Source organism: Mustela putorius, unplaced genomic scaffold (assembly GCF_011764305.1).
Source record: "Mustela putorius furo isolate JIRA1106 unplaced genomic scaffold, ASM1176430v1.1 tig00000275_pilon_pilon_pilon, whole genome shotgun sequence".
In the NCBI taxonomy this organism is placed as follows: Eukaryota; Metazoa; Chordata; class Mammalia; order Carnivora; family Mustelidae; genus Mustela; species Mustela putorius.
This window is the reverse complement of record NW_025421341.1, coordinates 14,705,052-14,727,819: the sequence shown is the minus strand read 5'-3', so window position 1 is coordinate 14,727,819 and position 22,768 is coordinate 14,705,052. Positions and strand designations below refer to the sequence as shown.

Below are 22,768 nucleotides of genomic sequence, written 5' to 3'. Positions count from 1 at the left end.
GAAGTATGGGTGTGTACATGCGTGCGTGTGTGTACGTAGTCTTCTGCCTATTTGTACCTGTACGAAGTATGGCAGGAATAAAAATATATGTTCAGAGATGTTTACATGTTAAATACTTAAGTCTTTCTGCCCATAACTTAAATGAGAAAATTTACTGGAAGCACATTTCTATATGGATTTATGAGCTGTTAAATTTTTATGACAAAAAAATCCTGTCAGTAATTTCTAAAAAATGCTGGCCGTAAAACTCCGCATAGTTTGCAGAGTAAAGGAACCTAAAGGCATATGAGAGAAGATTCACAAGGAAGTAAGCATTGCTAAGAGAGTCACTCAAAATAGAGACCAAAGGATATTGAGGAAGTAGGGCCTAGGCACGTCTCCTGTCTCACATCACAGAACACCATGAAGCTCTTACTTTTGTAAATTGCCACTTATCGACTGCAACTCCACTGCCTTCTGGAACACATCCTTCTACTTTGGATTAAAATAGAGATCATGTAACACCTGTTAGCTAAATAGCCAATCCTGTATTAGTTAGTTTAAACTGTGCCAGCACCAATCATAATCCTTTTCAAACAAGTTATGTAATCTTATGGTTTTCACCTTTAGAATCCTACTCACAATTCCAATTTGGAGCACACCCTTCATTTCCATGGACTCTGTGTCTCCCAGATGGCTAGCTCTAAGATCTCTTCTTGGTGCAAATGGTCTTAGACATTCCTAGCATGACTGACAGTGATCAGTCTAATATTTTACTCAGTGGTGCTATCTTCAGTAATTTTAAGGTCAAATTCAGAGTTATTATTTTTCTTTGGGAGGGTTGTTTTTGTTTGTTGGTTTTTGTAAGAGGAAAAAAAGAGATTTTTATATATGAAGATCCCTTGGTTGAATTTTTTAAGTTATATGATACATGTGGCCATTTGGCATTTGAGGGAACTGTGGATACTCAAACCCTAGCCACTTATCTGGCCTCTCTGAGTAGCCAGATTGTTAATACCCATACTTTACTTACCACAAGTGGCTCAGTGCGTGGTCTGGGCAGGCAAGAAAAGGTTTCTCGCAGGAAGGTAGTGATCTCCAGGAGAAGCTGGCACGCTGCCATCTTCAAGGCAAAGGGACAGCCACATTTAGAGGGGTTCACAGTACCTATGGAATGAAAGAGTTCCTTCATAAATAAACACACCAATAAAAAAAATACAGAGAGGCACAGTTTGATGGACAAAGCTACACATGTCCAAAATGAAATTGTATATGAGAATGTTACCTATTCACGTTCAATTGACCTCTTCCATTTACTGCAATCTGTGCATTACCTATACCTCCCTCTTCCTCCATTTTGTAATTCAATTTAGTGAGTTCCCTGGTATTGAAATATCAATCAGTAAGAAAGAAATTATTTTCCTAAGGCTCCTAGAGGAACAAAACACAGCCCACCAAGCTAGAAAGCCTCTTAACAGAAACAGAAATGGAAAGCAGTCTTGCAAGATTTTCACATTGCTAATTTAATCAGATGTAGACTATGTACAGGGTAGTGAACTAGCTTTGGCACTACAAAAATCTCACCAGTTCATTTTATGAGAGATATTTTTGTCGAGGACAGATGTGATGCCCAGATGTGTTTCTGCAGCATAGATAAGGCATACTTGATCACCTCTATCATATACTTTATACAAGTTAGCCTATCATATTAAAGGATGCACACTACACTAGAAGTATGCAAATACTCTGCTTTGCTCTGAAGAATACCAGCCTTTGAGTGAGTAGAATATTGCCTCCATCATAGACTCAGATTTTGCTCTAAAGGCAGATAATGGCCAAGGTGAACCAGAGACTTTTAAAATTCTTAGGATTAGTTCTCAGATACAGGTCGTCACTAAGCCTGCAGAAATAACACTGATTGCTTATCAGCATTCAGAAAAGAAGACCAAAGCAATATTGAGTTCTGCCTCTCTTAAGAGAAAGAATATACTTATCTATTTTGAATCAAGACATCAAGCAATCACAATATCATTACATATCAACATTCCAAAACATATTTCTAAAATATTTCCTGTGTATTAGGTTTTCTTAATTGAAGAGGATATCTATATCTATATCTATATCTATATCTATATCTATCTATATCTATATCATCTATATCTATCTCATGGCTTATACTGAGAATGGGTGGAAATTATGTTCTTTCTGAAGATACTTGATTATCATTTCCTCATGAAAACCATTATTTTTTTTCTCCAGGGATAAATCATGGATAGGGACTTCCTCTTACTAAGGACCAAAGAGACTAGCTCCTCTAGAATTTCTAGACTGATACTTACTTGAGCCATAATTATTTTTTTAAGTGCAAGATGAGCTATGAAATGACAGGAAAGTGGAACTAAGCCAGATATTCCAATCTTATATTCAATGGAGACTGCATAACTCTAGAAATTATCTGGATGTCCAATAGTTTTTAAACAACAATCTAATAATAAATATTCAGCATAAGCTTCTGGATTTGTCCCGAGGTTATCATCCACTCTTCTGGTCATTCCTATAAACAATGGACTTGGTCTTAGTCCAGACATTTTCATCACTATCATCTGAAATATGTTAAACATGAACAAGGATGAGTCCTACATGCTCTCATCAAATAGCTTAAGTACCAGGTATAATATGTTGGTAAAGGATACTTATGTAGTTTCATGGAAATTAAAGTTCATTTTGGCCCATGAGAATGTATCCATCTAACACTGCTTCAGCTGCTCTCCATTCTGAAAGACCCCTAGGACATCCAGGGCAGTTTGGGGATGGCTTCAGTAGGCCTTTATTCGGTTCTGCATTTGCTGGATAGTCCTCAAGTGGTTCTAAGGACCAGACTCAATTCCATTCTCCATTCTACAATTCAGAGGCATTCCAGGATACTCTAGACTTATGAACTTGATGGAGTCTTTGGGGGTGAACATTCACTTGTAGCTGGAAGACTGATGTCAGAATGTGGTGTTTTGTCAACAGCTAAGTCAAGAAAATTGGCTCTGATATGATAAAGGCTGAGAAAGGGCAAAAAGAAAAGAAAAGAAAAAAAAAAAAAAACTCCAAAAAAAAAAAAAAAGAAATCCTTGGTATAAAAGTGGAAAAGAAGGCAAAAAGTTTTCTTTTATTATTATTTAATTATGCACACTGCTACACCCTAGGCATCCTTTTACATTTCTTGGCTGGAAAGATGAAGTAGGCTTGGCATCCCTTAACTAAGAACAGTTTTTAACATAATCAGGGAGTTTGAATTTCAAATCACTACAGAAAGACAAGAGAAAAGAGGCCTCACTCTTTTCCTCAGATAATATTACTAATTCCAATACCATGGAGTAACTGAATGGTTCATAAAAGGCAGCGGTACACATACACAACAAGATTGTATGGTGTAGAACACATGTATGAACAAAATGGTGTTGAAGAGGAATGCACAGGAATCTCTTTGTCTCTACTCTTCTATGGTGGGACAAGCTTCTAATTTTAACAAATCAGTACAGCAGATACTGTCTAATCACCCGAATTATTTACTATTTTAAATTCATGTTAAATACAGTAATTATTCTAAGCAATCCACTATTTTAATCATCTGAGAAGCAGTTCACGTTCAAGTCTACTTGGTATAATTTTTTTTTTTAATTTCCAAGAGTAATAAAAAAGTGTAAAACCTGATTAATCCTCTGCTGGGTCAGTAATTTACTGTTATATTTTCTCAGAGAGGTCTAAAACTAATTTTTATATTATAGTATGAGTCACAGACTATAAGGCAATGGAGCTCCGTATCACCTGCAGCTCCTTGTCTCTGTGTATTGTCTTCTCATTCTGGTCCTCATCCTCTCTTTATGGGGCTTTATGCACATGCATTACATCCATGCACAGGGAATAGGGGAAAAGGTGTAGTGGGGAGACATGGGAAGGTGGTAAGAATGTGAAAGAGGAAAGAGGAATATTAAGTGCTCCTAAAGCAGAGATTCTTACAAGCAGGGGTTCTTGTAGTAAAGGGAGTCGCCTTACTGTCATCTAAAAAGTCTTCCTCCTCATCCTCCTTTCTCAGTCTCCTCTTGGTCTCCTCATCATAAATGAGACCCAGCAGGTTGGCGGGGCTCTCACTTTCCCCATGGCACAGCTCATTCAGCCGGACACCAATCGCCTGCCATGGGAAGAAAAAAAATAGCACCAAGTATGTCAGACTGCAAACTAGGCTCATACATTACAGAGGTAATAAGCAACTGTAATGGGGAATGTATAAACTACTAGGACACATGAAACCAAGAAAAACTGATACTTAAACATACAGCAAAAAGCCTCCTCTATGCGCCATGGTGGTATTGCCACCATGTTTCCCTATGTGGAAACGCAGAGGTGGATGGCATTGATGTCATCTTCATCTCCAAGGTCATTTAAAGACTTGTAGGAACCTGAACAATACCTTTGTGTTCTCATACAAATTTTGGGGGGAAACTATTTCCACTTACTTGAAGGTCATTTGTTTTATAGGTCTCCTATAAGGGAATATGCAGATGTTTTTAATAGAGGATTTTGTTATAGTTAAAAACAAAAAAACAAGAACTCACAGTTCCTCAGAGTGTTTCTGATTATGCTGTTTTATGAGAATCTCACTGCCATGCTAATGAGTCAGAAGTTGACATGAATTCTAGTACAGCAGTTTACATCTGCCATTAGATACACATTTAATGGTTTTTTTTTTAATAGACTTTGTTCCCTCACTCTATGATACTTTTATGTACTAGGAAGAAAAACACTACTATTCCTTTGGTAAAGTATCCAACATCAACATAGAACCAATACTTGCTATCTGTTCTTCTGAATCATCGTGCACTACTGTCTGATTTACTGAAAGGAATTTTCCAGAAAGAGACAAAATATACCACCTCTTTCTGATTCTTTTATTTTCCAATTACATACTGTGTGCAAGACAGGAAGAGACATGTGCTTAGAAAGGAGAGTCAAAAGCTAAAATGAAAACTGAACTTGGGGTTTGAGAGCTTGGTTACTCTGTGCATTAGTAAGAACAAAGTTCCAGCTAATTTCCTTCTTCATTCCTGTATTACTTCTTTCAAATATTTAGAGAAGTTTCTAGAACTGGGCATGCATGAAATTAGACTTTCTATTATAAACTGACAAAGATATGTCTTCAAATGAAAAAAACACAATTTGTTTGAATGTCTTGGCTATCTGGAAGCAAAAAGTTCTCCTTAAACTCTGAAATTAAGTGGTAAGTAATAAAAACTCTATCAAAGAGAAAGAAAGCAGTGTAAAAAAGATATCATGACTTCCTAAAAATTCAACCACTAACCTGAGGAGTTTTAAACAAATGAAACAAAACATAAAAACACAAAAACTACTACTTCAACACAAAAACCTTGTCCTAATGCTACTATTTTGGAGATCTTCTCTAAAGAAGGAGATACGCAATTAGGAATCTGGAGTGGAGCCAATAAACTTAATAGTGAGATTCAAAGGGGAAAAAAAAATCTGCATGACTCATTCTAGGATATTGACACTGAGCAATTTAAGTTAAAGCCACAGTTCATAAAGCTTAAAGGGTTGCTCAGAAAAATAAACTTGTCTTGGATAATACTAAATGTCTGAATAATAATTTAGAGCTCTATGTCTCTTCCAAGGCTAAAAAAAAAGTCTTTGACGATATTTGTTCCTTTCTTCATTCATCAAATCTTTATTAAGTGAAGTCATGTGTTAGGTATTAAATAAAACAGAGTTGAATAAGTTGTTACAGTACATCAGTATCTTTGCTTCCTGTGCCCTAGTAGATTATAAACCTTCATTTAGAAGTTTCACTGTTTGGCAACTGGGAAGGTTAGAGAAAGTCTTGCTCAAGGTGGCTCAGCAAACTGTGATCTGAGATTCGAATGCAGCGTGTCTGCGTTTTGCTCTTCCCCTCAAGGAGCTTACAGTCTCTTGGGGGAGGCAACAACACATCAAATTAACACATTAAATATCAAAAGAGATGAAAAGCACTCTCAATAGTTCAGAAGATGGACAGATTAGATTCGGTTCAGGAAATCACAGAGTGTCTCTTTGCAGTAGATTTTGAAGAATTGGCTAAAGGTTATTGGAGCTAATGGCTAACTTTGGCTAATGGTGAAGGGGAGAAGTGAACACTCCAGATGGAGAGTTCCAAAAGATCCATCAACATGTCCAGAGACTGACAAGTGAGCCACTTGGTGCAAGCACAATTTCGTGACAGGAAATCAAGTGCCCGAAGGCTGACAAGGTAGACTGGGACTAGATCTCACAGTTCTTGAAGCTAAACTTCATTTCGTATTCTAAAGCAGGATGAAAGGTAATGTGTGCATGAGGGAGAACACTTACTCATTCAAGAGACTCAGTGTTAACTGCCTAGAAATGCCCGAACCATGTAACCTTTCAAAAATTAATGTAATAACTTATTATCATTGAATACTTCTTAGACACAAAGGATTGAGATTAATGGTCTTTTAGATATATTAGCTCATTTGACTTCATCATCCATAAGCTTGGTATGTTTTGAATACTAAGAGAGAGCAGTGATGCCAGACTAAGCAATTTGGGTTTTATCCCAAGGGAAAAGGAGAGCCACTGAAGCATTATAAAGTGGGTAAGAAAACACCATCTGATTTGCATTTTAGTCTAATCACTGTGAGCGCAGCTTGGAGAATGAATTAGAGGGGCAAATCTGGAAGCCAGGAGATAAGTATGAACGTTCTGCTTTTAGATGGGGCTCTGCCATATGGAGATCATTTCACTGACAGTGTGTAGGATGGGTCAGATGAGGGGAGGAGACTGTGGGAAGGAGACCAAATAGGAAAATATCTTAGTCATCCAGATGAGAAGGAATAAAAATATGACCTAATAGGACCTTGGTAACATAGAAGAGGTGGAATCAGTAAGGGAAGGAAGGTTGGAATATGTTCAAAGGCTATCGTCTTTGAGAATGCTGGTACCATTTGTAAGAATAGAAAGTTCAGGAAGGCTTGCAGATGGGGGTGTGTTTATATGGGAAGAAGAGTTTTGCTTTGGTCAGATTGTGTTTCAGGGTATTAAGTGACTACCTCCGGAGTTGCAGTTGGCAGTGTTGCCCTGGGATCTGAATGGTGCTATGGATAGAGAAGTCTGTGCCACTGGAATACATGTTACAGTTGAAAACACAGGAATAAATGTAGTCCTGGAGGAGGTTATGCACAAAAAAATTATAACAAGTTCTGGGAATGTCTACATTTATGGAGGGGGGCGGCGAGGAGACAGAGGACCAAGGAAAAAGAGGAGATAATGTCTAACTTCATAGATTTACTGGGAAGATAAAATGAATTAAAGTTTATTTTCCTTTAAGATGTTTTGTTCAGTGCCTGGTACATAACAGACACTTAATAAATTGTCTCCCAAACAACATAAACACAGAACTTTTTCACTTCACTCAAGTACCCCAACATTTAGATAAGAGAATCAAAAGCTCACGTCTCCCCATTGGTAGAAGAGCTTGGCAGCATTCCACTGCAGCTTCTGGTTCCGTTTGTTGCCCACGATGGGAGAGCGGCCCCTGGAAAGGCCTTTCTTGGTGATATTCACATGATGTCCTTTCATCCACTCTGGCCAGTTGCCACGGTTACAGCGGTGAACAAACCGGGCACATTCCAGGAACAGAGCTGCTCTGGCTACCACAGGAGCTTCCTGAGGATGGTTATTAAGGAAAGAATGATGTGGGATTAATGAAAAATAGGCTGACCTTCATGGAATTACTATGTACTCTTAGTTTCTCTTATTCTCCATATCTTGATTTAGGTTAGCAATATTTCCCAGAATAGTATTATCATGGTTAATGGTAGTGGGAATTCTGGAAAATGAATCCTTAAAGGCAAATTAGGATATGGAAGAATTAGATATTTTAAGTAGATTTCTGTGTTTAGTTTTCCCCTTTTGAAGAATCTCAAGTAATTTCATGACTCTATCTTTGCATAGTTAAGAGGCAGCTGGGATTTGAATGTGAGAGCAAGATAATTTTCAAAGAATTTTTCAATATGAAACTGTTCTTAAACCTAAAATTTTAACCTGAAGCAAACAAATATTCAATTTCTAGAATTAGTCTTATGCTAATCAAGGGAGTCAATAGTGTTTTTGGTCCAAGAATAAGCTGTTATTTATGACCATCCACATGTTCCAAAGAAGCTGTTTCTGCACATTTTGGCTAGTAAGAAAAGGAAGTACTTATTAGAGTTTGTTGAGTTAGTCCTTTTTCTCCTTTGTCGTGAATAACAAACAGATCAATTTCTGCTTAAATAGGCATGGTTTCAATTGAAAATGTTTGACAAAGAGAAAATTATTATTTAATTGATAAATGCATTTATCAATTAAAAACATTTCTTCAGCAAAATAGAAATATGGTTCCATCTTGTCATGTCAAGACGATGTCATGTCAAGATTTTTATTTGAAAAAAAAAAAAAAAAAAAAAAAGAAACAGCTTTTAGTTGATACCCAGAAACTGGTAAGTATCAGCTACCTACTGAAGTCTTTACAAGCTAAATAGATAAATAAATTAGGGAAGGAGCATGAAGTTTCTCTGGAAGGTCAACAGGTCATAAAAAAATATACACATCAACAAATAATGTGTATTTTAACTTGTGCCTGCTTTAAAAAAATACATCACAACATTAGGCATCACCTCAGAGTTACGCAATAATCATATGTTGATTAGTAACCACAGGTTTTCAAATTGAAACATTTTCCATAACTTCAAACAACAATATTTTTAATGCCTTGATCTACAATGTTAAACTAGGGGCTAATATATAGAGAATATCAATTACATGCCAGTTAGTTTTTATGAGTTGTAATTCTTAATTATAATAACAAATCTCTGGTCTAGAAATAATATCTTCATTTCAATGTTTTTAAAAAATGATATATAATTTTTCTACCATCAAACAGCGGGGAAGAGGTGACTGGAGGATTCAATACCAGGTCTCTCTAAATGCCCAAATCTATGCTAGTTCCTATTCAGTTTCTGTATTGTCTTAATATACATCTAAATCTTGGCAAAAGATGATTTCTAGAAGGCATGTAGAAAGTTGTTGTTTAAAAATGGGGCATTAATGTCATGTAATGTTACTATATGATCACATCATTTTCCTATTTAAAATTTATTATAGGGTCCATCTACATCAATAATAACATGAATAAAGATACTCAGCCTTTGTTATCTGATTCATCTCCCTTTCTATCCCTCTATCAAGTACTTATGATCTAACTACATCAAACTGGCTATAGTCACCCAAATATGACATCTTACACCTTTTCATATGTTCTTTCCATCATTTGTGGGAGATGTTAAACCCCTTTCCCATATGGCAAATTTCCACTTTTAGGAATAAGATACCTCCTCTAAGAAGCCTTTCTTAATCTCTTTTCTCTCAGGCAGAGTTGATTATTTCATACTTTGAGTACCACAGTATCTCAAGCACACTGAATGATTCAAGTAAGTTAGCCCTTTAAGCATTTTCTCATTGTCCACAACTTAAAGGAAGCCATCAAGAATTCCAATGAGATATATTTATGTAGGAACTTAACTTCACAAAACATGTGATGTATTGCTACTATTTACAAAGTTAACCTATGTGAAAAGGCAGAATACAAGATGAATGCTAATGGTGAGAACCTATCTTTCATAAAAATGGACACTAATGATGAGAATCTATCAACCCCTGCATTGGTGCTAAGATTTGGAAGCAGGTCACAGGAATAGAAAGACTTGGACTGCGGAGGGTAAAATGACTTCTTCATCAAACCTATCAATATTGTGATACCATAACATACAGATTAAATGCCTACACTCTTCTCCTGAATTAAATATTTATTTTATTAAACATTTCAGATATGCTAATCTGTGTCTGGAAAATGTTTGAACATCTGTCTCTGAAAACATATGGCAGTCTGGAGGGCAAGGTGAGCAATGGGAATTTATTCTTAGCCCATCACGTTTTGACACATTCCCAATACAAAGCAATGGAATTCATTGCTTTAATGTCAGGACAAACAGAATTACTGCTGAGGTAGCATTATGTCATATACTCTGGATCCCACAAGATTATCAAGGGCAAAACTTAACCCACACAAATGTATGAGGCAGAGGACCTTTTTATTGCCATTAACTTTAGATGACAATAGATGAATGAGAAATCCAAATTGTGCTTTGTGAGTTTTCCTATGTAGATTGGTTAGCCTTCTTCAGGAAAAAAAAAAAAAAAATGGTTTTAGTTGCTTAGGAAGGTCAGGGCATTTTGAATGAAAAGCAATTTTGATTTTCTGTTCTTCAAGGCAAGTTATAATAAAACTCAGATATTACACCAGTTACTGACCCTAGGAAATCCTAAAGTTTGGAAATGAAATTGAGATCAATATGGAAAATAATTCCCATTACCTGAGGCAGCACAATCTTAAAGGGAGGGGTGATTTATTACCTGCCGAATTTGATCCATGTAAATTGTAAAACCAGGTAGCTTTTGGAAATGTCGCTTTCTGCATTAAGGGACATAGAGTAACTCAAATATTGCCTTATAATCATAATCCTCATGAACCTGGTAGATGAAAACAGGCTTGAAACCCTATAGTCAAGATGGCACTGAATACTAGTACTTTCTGGGGGGTATTACAGTATATTGTACTGTACAGACAGTGGAGGGAGTTGTTGAGGACTTTACAAAACCAAGAACTCTACTGTGCATCCTCGTAGAAGACACTTAGCAGTAAGTACAGACATCACACTGTGTATGAAGAGCATTCAAGGCATTCTAGTGTAAATGTGGCGATGGGGAACTATTTCCTTTATAAATTCCTTTCAAAGTATAGTTTAGAAAGTATTGATTCTTAGGGGCAGTTTTATTGAATACCTTGGACAACAGATTCTTCCTGGACACAAAGAAGAGTCAATTTTTCCTCTTTTGATGGAGCTTACCTCTTATAACTCAGCACAATCTGAAGAAGCAGCAAAAAATGGAGACATGACAGAATGGATAAGGATGGATTCACATCACAGAGAAAAAACAGCACAAATGGAGAAAAATGAATCAGAAGAACGCTGCATGGATGAAAAAAGAACCACAGAGTATCAGAGCATAGTCAAAAGCGAACATCTAACAAAATTTGATACCATTGGTATACCACAGAGAATTTTTACTAGTGGTCCTGAAGGAAAAGTAGGCATATTTAAATTTTTTTCTTATTAGCATGTCTGTAAGATCACCTTTTTATGTTCCATAATGCCCTGTGAGGCTTCAATTCAGTTATAACACAACTTCACAGTTTTAGACAAGCAAGAATCAATTTTAACTGGGATGATTTGATTGACCTAAAATATGAGGTTAGATCACATGGAATTTGTAAGCTTGAAAGTAAAAAATAGTTGAATACTAACAATTTCATATGGTTTGCTCTTACATAAGGTCTTCTCTATAATGCCTACAGAGCTGTTCAGTTAAAGTTACAAAATGTCCTAAGAATGTCATTCTGCAGCATGGTTTTCTCTAACATTCTACAGCGAGAAAACTTCAAGTGCTGGCTACTTTTCCTTGACTTTCTTTGTCACTTTTTCCTGCATTTTTATCAGATCATTATGTATATTGAATGCTTCCTTTATGAAAGTGAAGGAAAGAATTGGAACACTAATTCAAACAGCTGTGCTTTATTTTGCCTGGGGACTTAGAAAATATTGTTACCAAGATACGATGGTTAATTGAAGGTTATAATTGTAATATATTCCTTTCCCTGAAGGACTATATCTTAACTTATTATGTGAGAAGAAGCCCTGATTCTGAAAACTCATATAAAAACACTGGACAGGAACTAACTATTTTAAAAGACTGAATATTTTATGTTGGCCCCTGGGGAATTACATAATATTTTTATTGCCTTACCATAAAATCTAAAGCTCTTGCTGGTGCAAGATACCTACTTGTTTAAAACTAGTGGGACTAGGCAGTTATTATGGATCCTAGTATACAATGGAAGCTCATTTGCTAGAGGGCATGTGCTTGTGAGTCAGTATTTATTACTTAGCCTGTATTGAATTCTCTGCCTGACTGAGATCATTAAGTAACTGAAGGGCTGCCTCTGCCCTTGCTCATTTCCACAGTAGCTGCGGGCAACCGATATCATCAGTTGTAAGGCTATAGGCAGGTATTATTTTTTAGGACATGGTCTAGATGACTTGCCATTTTAACAGTTACACAGATCACATTAATATTTTGGGTAAATATTATAAAAACCAAATGAAGTCCTCTGTTTCTGACAATATGATGTATTAGGTGTAAAGACAAACTTCTTTTGGTTTAGACATCTAAAAATTCTGGATAAAATATCCCCTCACTTCTTCATCTTGTTTTTGCTTTTGTTTCTAACTTGAGATAATAGACTACTGGAGAGAAGAAACTACAAGAAAGTGTAATTCTGGGCGGAGAAGAGAGACAGGTGTGAGCTAGCATAAGAATAATTACCGTGAGGGTTTCTATTGACTATGGAGAGGCCAGACTATGTTTTCGATAGGCCATGAGTTAAATTTCTGGTCCAAGCAGAGGGGGAGGTCAGTTCATTTACCCCTATGTAAAGTCCAGATCCCAGGTGGGAGCCACCTTCAATGGATGAATAGGAAAACAATCTACCCATAGAAGTAGGCTTGACTGACTAGGTTTGGTTCTGGGTAAAACAGAAGTTTAAAAAAAAAAAATTCTTTCATAAGAACTCTTAGTCAAAATCTCACATTCTTGTATAAGTTTGGACTAGACTGGACACTATTTCCATGCTCCTTGATCACCAAAAAGAGTTTAAAAAATGGTCTTAGGTTTCCAGATACCTGAGAAGGGAAATGGAAATCCTCTCTGGAGGAATACTTTAAAGCAGTACTTCTCAAATCTCCAAACTTGAATGTGCATTAGAGTCACTTTTGAATATATAAAAAAATATATATTTTTTGTTCTCACTACAGAGATTCTGATTCAGTAGATCTGTTGAGGGTCTGAAAATGTGCATTTCAAACATGCTCACAGATGATGATGATATTGCTGGTCCAGTAAATAACACTGCGTTTAACACAGATCTTAAGGAATTCCTTAAGATCTGAGAAGTTAAGTTCACATAAAAAATACATTTAAAAAATTCACCATGAGTAAAAGAAGAAACAAAAAGTATAGAATCAAACCCACAAAAAGAGCAATTATTAGAATTCTAATGTATCGAATACATTTGAAGATTAATGTAAAAAAAAGATTAATGTGGATATTGTATGAATGATCTAAGTATGATGAATTAAGTTATCAAAATTGAGCAGGCACTTTTAAAACAAGAATAAAATAAAATCCTATAAGTAAAAAGTAGTATTTGAAATTTCAAACACAGTGTATAGATTAAAACACAGATTAATGGTGCATAAACAATGAATTTTGGAACACTGGAAAAAATAAAATTTAATTTAAAAAAAACAGATTAAATCACTTTTTTTTCCCTCAACTTCAGCACTACTGACCATTTGAGCCAAGATAATTCCCTTTTTATGAAGGGTGCACTATGTATTATGAGATGTTTATCAGATTTTTGGTATCTATCAGGAGATTCTTTAATATTTTATTTATTTATTTGACAGAGAGAAATCACAAGTAGTCAGGAAGGCAGAGAGAGAGAGAGGGAAGCAGGCTCCCTGCTGAGCAGAGAGCCCGATGCGGGACTCGATCCCAGGACCCTGAGATCATGACCTGAGCCGAAGTAGAGCACCCAGGCGCCCTACTCAGGAGATTCTAGTAGCAATGATCAGGCTCTGTGGCAATGAAAAATTCCTCCAGACATTGTCAAATGTCCCCCAGTAAGCAAAATTACTCATAGTTAAAGACTGAGGGATTAGACAAAGTTAAATGGAAGAAGATATCTCAGAAACTTACTCAGGGTATAGAGAAACAAAGAAAGAAACAAAAGAAAAGAAAAGAGAAAACAAAGAAATAAAAAATATGAAAGAGAAGTTATCAAAAACAGAGGATAAACTGGTAATACCTATCATAGACCTTTTCAATTTATAGAAGTAAGGATTAGATAAAATGTGAAAGACATAATCTTGGAAGAGATAATAGTTAAAATATTTCCAGAATAGACATAATATGTCAATTACATGATTCAGGGACTTTATGAACCTCAACTAGGAAAAATATGTTAGTAAAATCTCAGTGAAACTGCAAAATATCAAAAGAGAAGATATTAAAGGCAATAGAAGGGGGGTGGCAGATTATATTATGTATATTCCTATACATAATACAATGTCAATTAAGCCAGAAGAGAATGGGACAATACCTTTGAAGTACAGAAAGAAAATTTTAGCCTATAATTATAATTCCAGCAAAAGTATCTTTCAAGAATGAGACCAAAGTAAAGACATTTTCCAGTAAATTAGCTGAGAGAACTACTTCCTTCCAAATGATCATCACTAAAGAAACTTCTAAAAGGTCTCCTTCAAAAGGGTAGATCTTAGGAGGAATGTAAGAGATGGAAGGAGAAATGGTGAGCAGAGAATATGCTAAGCTTTTGGGTAAATTTAAAAATAATTTTCCTCAAATTCAACAAAAATAATGTTTACTTTGTCAGTGTTCAAACAAAAACAACATAGAACTAAATCTCAAACAATAGTTGTGGTTAAAATCTTCTACAGTATTTTACTGTTTGAGATAAGAATAAATATATTAATTTTAGACTTCATTTAAATTTAAGTACGTAAAAGTATTAAGAGAGAATGATTTGTAAGCTAGTGAAGGAAAATAAGTAACACAAAGCTAAACCAAATCAATAGAAATAAAACTAAATCCAACACAATCTAAAAAAGGACATGGAATAGAAATAAGAACAGGCACGCAATCAAATAATGAAAAGAAGTGATAAATAAGCAAAAAAAAAAAAAAAGGAAGTGAATCTATATCATCAATCACAATCTGTGCAAATGTACTAAATTTCCCAGAGGAAAAAGTTGTTAAAGTGGTATAAAAAATTCAAATATCTGTTTTTTATGAAAGATATACCTAAAACACAAAGATATAGAAAAATTAAAAATAAAAGATCAGCCAAAAAAGACATATCAAGCAAATGTTAAACATAATTAAAATGGTTTCAGCTGTATTAGTATCAGAGAAAAATCTATCTTAAAGTAAAAAGCATTACTAGAAATAATCTGGGTCACCAGATAATAATAAAATGTTCATAGCACCAGATATCTGTCACACTTCTAAACTGCTGCTAAATAAATAAAAATGGTCAGAACTACAAGTATAAATTTGATAAAATTTGCCATAAGAGTGAAAATTTAAACACAACTTAGTAATCAACAGATAAAGCAGTAAGAAGTAAATAAGAATGAGATTTTAAATACAAAATGCAGTACCCAATTATTGGAGACTACACATTCTTTTTTACCACAAAGGGGACATTTATGAAAATTGATAATGTTCTAGTTCATAAAACAAGTCTAAATTAATTCCAAAGAATCAGTAAAAATGGAGTAATGAATCAGTAACAAATAGGTGCCTAACAAAAACTTGGAATTTACAAATTGAAACAAACACATATACAAGTAAATAGCCTATGGGTCAAAAAGAAATCATTAAGGAAATTAAAAATGATTTTTAAATAAATTAACAAAATAAAAAATACAGTTTATCAGAATTTAGAGTATGTACTTAAAGCAGTATTTAGAGGGAAATTAATGCTAAATGCCAATTTTGAAAAGAAAATATAAAATTATAAGATAAGCAATCAATCAATAAGCTAAAGAATAAACCAATGAATTCGAAGTAAGAGAAGAAAATAAAAATAAGAACAGAAATTAAAGAATTTGAGAATGAAGATAAAACAGACTCAACAAGGTCATGAAAAAAGACTAATAAAATTGACAAATTTCTGACAAGCCTAAAAAGAAAAAACTCTCACAATTCGAGGAATAAAAACAGATAAAATAGCTACAGATACTGCCAAAATTAAGAACTAAGAAGAAAATGTTATGATATTTTTTTTTGCCAACAAACATGAAAATGTAGGTGAAGTTGACAAATTATTAAAAAAATTAAAATTACTTAGGCTAATCAAAAACTAGAACTTTTGACTAATCAATTCAGAACTGAATTTCAATTATCTCTAAATTTATCAATAGACTCACTATAATTCCAAGAAAAAAAAATTTTCATGAAACCTGACAACCTAATTATAAAATTTGCCTGGAAGAGCAAAGAGCCATGAATAACTTGGGTGATGCTAGAAGTTCTAGCTATTAAACAGAGTAGTTTGACTCCGGGTAGAAGGGGAATGGAACAGGAAACAAACCAAACCAAACAAAAAAACCCCTCAGAATTGCACTCATGCATGTATGGAAACCTGACACATGATAAAGATAATACAAAGAATGAAATGAATTATCTACACATGAGAGAATAAAGTATGAACTAGTAACATATTATGCTAAGATCACTATTTTCTATGTGGGGAAAAAAACTAAAGAAAACAATTTCTTACAGCAATCACACAGTAAGTTTTAGATAAAGACTTCAGTATGAAATGTAAATTAAAACTTTTAGAAGAAAATATAAGAATATATTTATTACCCAAGGATTTCTTTAAAAAGTTGTTTAAAAAAAAGAAAAAAGCTAGCCATAAAGAAAATCTTAATGGGTCAAACTAAAATTTTCTCTTCACTAAGATTTAGTATAAAGAATAAAATAAAAATAAGCCAGAAAGTGGGAAATAATACCACATAAAAACAGAAAATGGATTCTTACTGACATCTATACTCTCTTTTAAAATTATCAATACAAAGTTAGATAATCCTCCAATAAAAAGATAAACAAAAGGCATTAAGGGATCGTTTCCCAAAGTGAAACATGAAAGGTAACCAGACCCATGAAAAGACATTTCAGACTTTAGGTTGAAATATAAAGTGTTTTTACTTTAATTCACCAGATTGTTAAAAATTAAAATGTTGGATAATACAAACACTGACAAGAACACAGAGCAATAGGAGTTTTTATTACAGCGTTGGTGCCAATAATTGTTGCAATTATCAGGAAACACACTGTGGCATCATAGAATAAAATTATGACTCACTAATTCCACCCCTAGGTGTATTTAGAAAACTGTGAATCAAGGCCCATAAGCAGTAATACTCATGAAGGCATTGTACAAAATAGCCAAAATTTGGAGAAAATAAAAACGTCCACCTAACAGAATGGATATATAAACCGTGATATAATCAAAAACAAATATCATTCATTAGTGAAAATCAATACATTAATGCTAAAAGCATCAACAAAGATGAACTCAAACTTAATGTGGTGCAAAAAGAGGATAGCATGATTTAACGTAAATGAATTTCAAAACCAGGCAAACAAAGCAAAAAAAAACAATATATTTCGTAGGAATAAAAGCTCATGTGATAAAATAAAGCACAAGAAAGATTAAAACAAAGTTCAAGAGAGCAGTGTCTTGTAGGGGGTAGTGGACTTGCCGTTAGGGAAGGGAATTCAGGGGACTTTAAAGAAAGTGGAAATGTCCTATTCTTTATGGTAGTGGTGGATATGTGATAATTTTTTCCCCTTAAACTCAATGAATTTATGAAATAGATTACTTTTGTGCTACATTTCATAGTTAGGACCCTTTTTTTTTTTAAGATTTTATTTATTTATCACAGAGAGAGAGCACAAGCAGGGGGAGCAGCAGGCAGAAGGAGACTCAGGCTCCCTGCTGAGAAAAGAACCCAACACGGAACTTGAACCCAGGTCTTTGGAATCATGACCTGAGGTAAAGGCAGATGCCCAAATGACTGAGCTACCCAGGCATCCCCATAGTTAGGATCTTAAAAAAAAAAAAAAAAAAAAAAAAAAAAATCAATAATATAGAAATACCACTAGCATCAAGTGAATAATTTGATGATTTAGTTTTGGTTATTATTGAATTGTATCAACCTTTCTCATGATTCAAAAGAGAACACAATATGATTTTGCTTTGATAGTTCCTCTTATGCAGATATTCCCATTTTCTTAAAAGAGCTAATCTGCATTGATCACCAAGTGGATTTGTGATGGTAAGACCCTATAACGGATTAAATTTGATGCAGTGAACCTGAAAGTATAAATCTACCTATGGTAACCAATGTTTCATTTTCATGAGGAGACTTTCAGTTTATGTCTGTTTAACTGGTAGAATTATTGACAGCATCGCTTTTCACTCTCCAAAGTGTCCCAGTTTGCAGAAAAATTATATAATCTTTCCTAAAGCTATCAATTTATGAGGCTATGTAACTTACCACCAATTAGATTTTTTCCCACCCACAGACTAGAGAGAACTCTACACTATCACTGACTTTCTTGATTTCATGGAATTGTTCTTAACACAAACTGACATTATTATTAGTGTTATTCATGTTAATAAGTTAGAAGTCATCATATCTACACATGTTGTGTATTAAATTGAATAAAAGGGGGTAGAATATTTCACCCAAGATACATAGAGAACAGACAGAAGTGCCTTTTGCCTGAATTGTTTAATTTTTCTATTTTTGTTTGTAGATTACATAAACCTAGAGACAAGATGAGTTTTTTACTAAAACATGTCTTTTCCAAAATGCCTTGCACTTGTGTCTATTAAATTGTACTAAAGAGAAAGAGTGAGAGGAAGAGCTGTGCCAGACTTAAAATTAAACCAATTATCCCTAAGGTGAGTAGTCACAGCAACAGAGACAAGAGACTTGTTTAAAACAAAACCTGCAGATCAGCAGGACTTTGAACGTTGACATTTCTAATATTTCTTCCATTTAACAATACTTTTTAATTCTGAAGAAAATCGCAAACTTGAAAAAGTCACATTTACATTCTGTGATTAAAGCAATAAAACAATGAAAGCTGATCTGGGATAAAATTATGTCATAATGCAGAAATTGCATTTAAGCTGCATTTAAAAATAAATGCAACACCCAACAAAAGAACGCATTAAAGGAGAGACGGGAGAAAGAGGCGTAAGGGAATGCGATGGTAAAGGAGCACATTTATTTTTCCCTCCTCTCCCAAAGCCCAGCCGATGAAAAGGCAGAATCTATAAGGATGTCTACATCTGCATCTAGATCACATCTGTGTATCTATCCATCGATATCATTTGTATTTATACCTACCTTTCTCTACGTTTCTGCATTCATATTTTTATTTGATAGAAATAGAGATACCTCTACTTATATTTACACATATACATATATGCTAAAAACCACAAATGCATTGTAAAACATATAAAACATATTTTTAACAGTGAGACATTTCTGAAAGCCAGGAAGCAGATGAAATCAGATATTAAGTGAAGCCAAATACAGAGGAAACAAAAACCAAAAATATATTTAATGGAAGACATTTGTGACAGAGTGATCTGGAGACACTCTCAACCCAGGTGAGCAAGTTTGAAGAACTGTGGTTTTTGTACCTGTGCAAAGGACAGTAAACACAGAATGTACTGATTCAAGCACGTAGGACATGCAGCTCTTCTCAGTATCTTTGTCAGAATTCATCAGTGACTTCAGTTCCTTCTTTTCTCCATACTTGAGAAAATGGATTTAAGTGTGCCCTTAGTTGGGAGCTATTCCCTGGGCTGCTTCCTTTCCCCTCATATAAATAAGGTAATAAATGTGAAGGTGTTTTATCAACTATCAAGTACAATGAAAATGTTACTATTGTGATCATCTACCACCCCTGCCTGCACTGCCACAATTACCACTGTCATTACCTATCCCTCTTTTTATTCAACCAAGTTCTTTTTTTTTTTTTTTTTTTTTTAAGATTTTGTTTTCTTATATGACACATACACACACACACACAGAGAGAGAGAGAACAAGCTGGGGGGGCCTCAGGCAGGGAGAAGCAGGCTCCCTGCTAAGCAATGAACCCAATGCCAGACTCGATCCCATGATTCTGGGATCATGAGATGAGCAAAAGTCTGACACTTAACCAACTGAGCCACCCAGGCATTCCTTATTTATTCATTTTAGAAAGTGAGAGCGAGTAAGGGCAAGTGTGGATAGAATCAGAGAGAGAATCCTCAAGCAGACTCCCCATTGAGCATGGAGCTCAATGCAGGGCTGATCCCACAACGCATGAGGGGATCCTGACCTGATCATGATCCTAATGACCTGAGGTGAAACCAAGAGTCGGATGCTTAACTAACTGAGCCGCCCAGGCTCCTCTACCACACTCCTTTAAACCTTTACTAACTCTGAACTCTGGAATTCTAACCTTTCACACTCCTTGGCCTCGACCTAGAATCAAAGACTCAGGTATGGAAGGAAATCATACAAACCACCCACTTTTCAAGGCCCCTGTACAATGGCCCCCACTGAATGCAGTCAAGTGACAAAGAGCTCATTACTTCTCCATGGAGCTATCTCCTCACTGGATGTCTACAATCATAAGAAAATGCTTCTTTATTTTGAGACTCAAAAGACATAACTTCTTGGCATCAAACGCCTTTATTTTATTTCTTACCATGAGACTTTTAACATTGAGAAGGTCCAGCAGTGCCATAGTAGGTTCCAAAAGAAAGGAAGAAAGGAGATTCTAGTGATTTGGTAACTATCAGGCCATACCCTCGTTTTGGGGAAATAAAATATTATTTTAAGTTTTCAATGGGTTTCAATCCAACTTAGTGGTCAGAGTCCAGCTACAGTGAGGAACAGAATGCGCTTATATCTGGAAACCTGTGTAATCTCATCTCCTTGAAAACGATAAGCATTATAGCTGCTGGAAATCAAATAGGTATGAAAACCATTTGGTGAGGGGGAATGAAATCTCAACACCCGAGAGATTTGATTATCAAAGTATTCATCAATATTCCTCTTAAAATAATCTCCATTCAGAAAAAAGTACTAATTTTGCTTTGTTGGGATTATTTTTCAAATCCTCATTTGCTTTCTCTGTTACAAGCCTCATATTCCTCCCATGGATACACATCTTACATAAATCCGAAGTATTTCACATAGGAAACAATTACTACGTCTGTTTTTATATCATTAGTAAAAGTTAATAGAAGTAATTATTCCAACTACTTGACTAAGAAGTCTCATTTTGCCAGGTAATCCTTTTGCCATGAATTCATCATGTATGCATGTGTTAAGGAAACTTTTAAATAGATCCAAATGTTTTTGGACATTAAAAATAATTTATAGTCTTTATTCTGCAGATCTTATTAATCTATTGCATTTTCAATGTATCAAGGGATACTCATTCTCACTTAAATAAATAAAAAATATAAAATATAAATAAATAAATATATATATATATTTCGTATGTATGCATGTGCTTCTTTCTTACAGAGAAAGCATATGCTACTGCTATAAGAATCCTGAATGGAATCTGAAGATTCTGCTTTGAACCCAGTTATACTTAATTTTTTTAAAGATTTATTTATTTATTATTTATTTATTTATTTGACAGACAGAAATCACAAGTAGGCACAGAGGCAGACAGAGAGAGAAGGGGGGGAAACAGGCTCCCTGCTGAGCAGAGAACCCAATGCGGGGTTCGATCCCCCGACCCTGGGATTATGACCTGAGCCAAAGGCAGAGGCTTAACCCCCTGAGCCACCCAGGTGCCCCTTGAAACCAGCTTTAGCACTGACTGGCATATATGACCTGGAGCAAAATCACCTTGGCTCTTGGGGCTTCTGTTCTGTCATGTGGAAATGTTTAAATACTGCTCAGTAAAGTTCATTGTATGATATATATATTTATGTGCAGATTTTAGATCAGTATCTCTGAAAAGAGTGTGGGGCCTACCTAGACTTTTCCAGTATGTCAAGGTCAACCCATTATTTCTGTCATCAGGTGCTTATTTGACTAATAGTTATCTCCAAAGGTTGTCATGCCATTATTCTCCAAGGTGTATGGCCAGCTGTGCCTATATCTTCCTATGAATTTTTCAACTAGTTGAAGTAATATGACTTGTCATTAACATTTTCTTTAATCTTGTTAGGCAACTTCTGGAGAAATTTGATACCGTGTTTTGTCTTAAAATCTTCCAAAAGAGCTATGAGTATTTGAGACAAAAGTGGACGTGACAGCACCTCTGGAACATTATAGTTTAAACCACATATCAAGTGCTAATGCGTAATTTTACTGTGAATTTCATAATTGTTCAACTAACTTCTGTCATTTTTACTTTCTTACTTATATTTAAGTGATCATGAATAAAACACAGAATTTATTATTTTTGCATGTTTTAGTGATTTCACATAGTTTTTAATAAGACAGTCAGTATGGTGGAGTACTAAATATAGGGTCTCTGAAGACAGACAGAGGTCTAATCTGGCTCTATCCTTGGCTGGCAGTGTAGCCCTGGCCTATTGGTTAGTCTTCTGAGCTTCAGGGTTTTTCCATTGGAAACAATAGGTACCCAATAAATGTTAATCATATGTTTATTCCCCTTAGAATACTGTACTAAGAAGTCTCTACAATAGATCACTCGGCAAATCTAATCTTCCTAAGGAAAGATTCAAACAAGTTGAGTTTGTTGCACCTATTAATAGTTGGCAACATGCATGGCATATGGGAAATTCTCAATAGACGCGAGTTGAGTTAGTTAATTAATTAATTAGGATATGATGAGTGTCTTAAGCTACATTGACTCTGGGTTTTTAAAATTCCATCATTACCTAGCCATGTGGTTTAATTAATATGTAGAGAACTGCCCCTCCTCTGTGACT

At 35.0% G+C, this 22,768-nt stretch overlaps 1 protein-coding gene across 1 annotated transcript in view; it reads right to left on the bottom strand.

The window, feature by feature from the left end:
- UNC80 (unc-80 homolog, NALCN channel complex subunit) overlaps positions 1-22,768 on the bottom strand; it is a 227,933-nt gene that overhangs the window by 119,366 nt on the left and 85,799 nt on the right. The window contains 3 exon segments of the mRNA XM_045078694.1: positions 1,013-1,146; positions 4,024-4,159; positions 7,486-7,698. Coding sequence (XP_044934629.1) covers positions 1,013-1,146; positions 4,024-4,159; positions 7,486-7,698 — 483 coding nt within the window.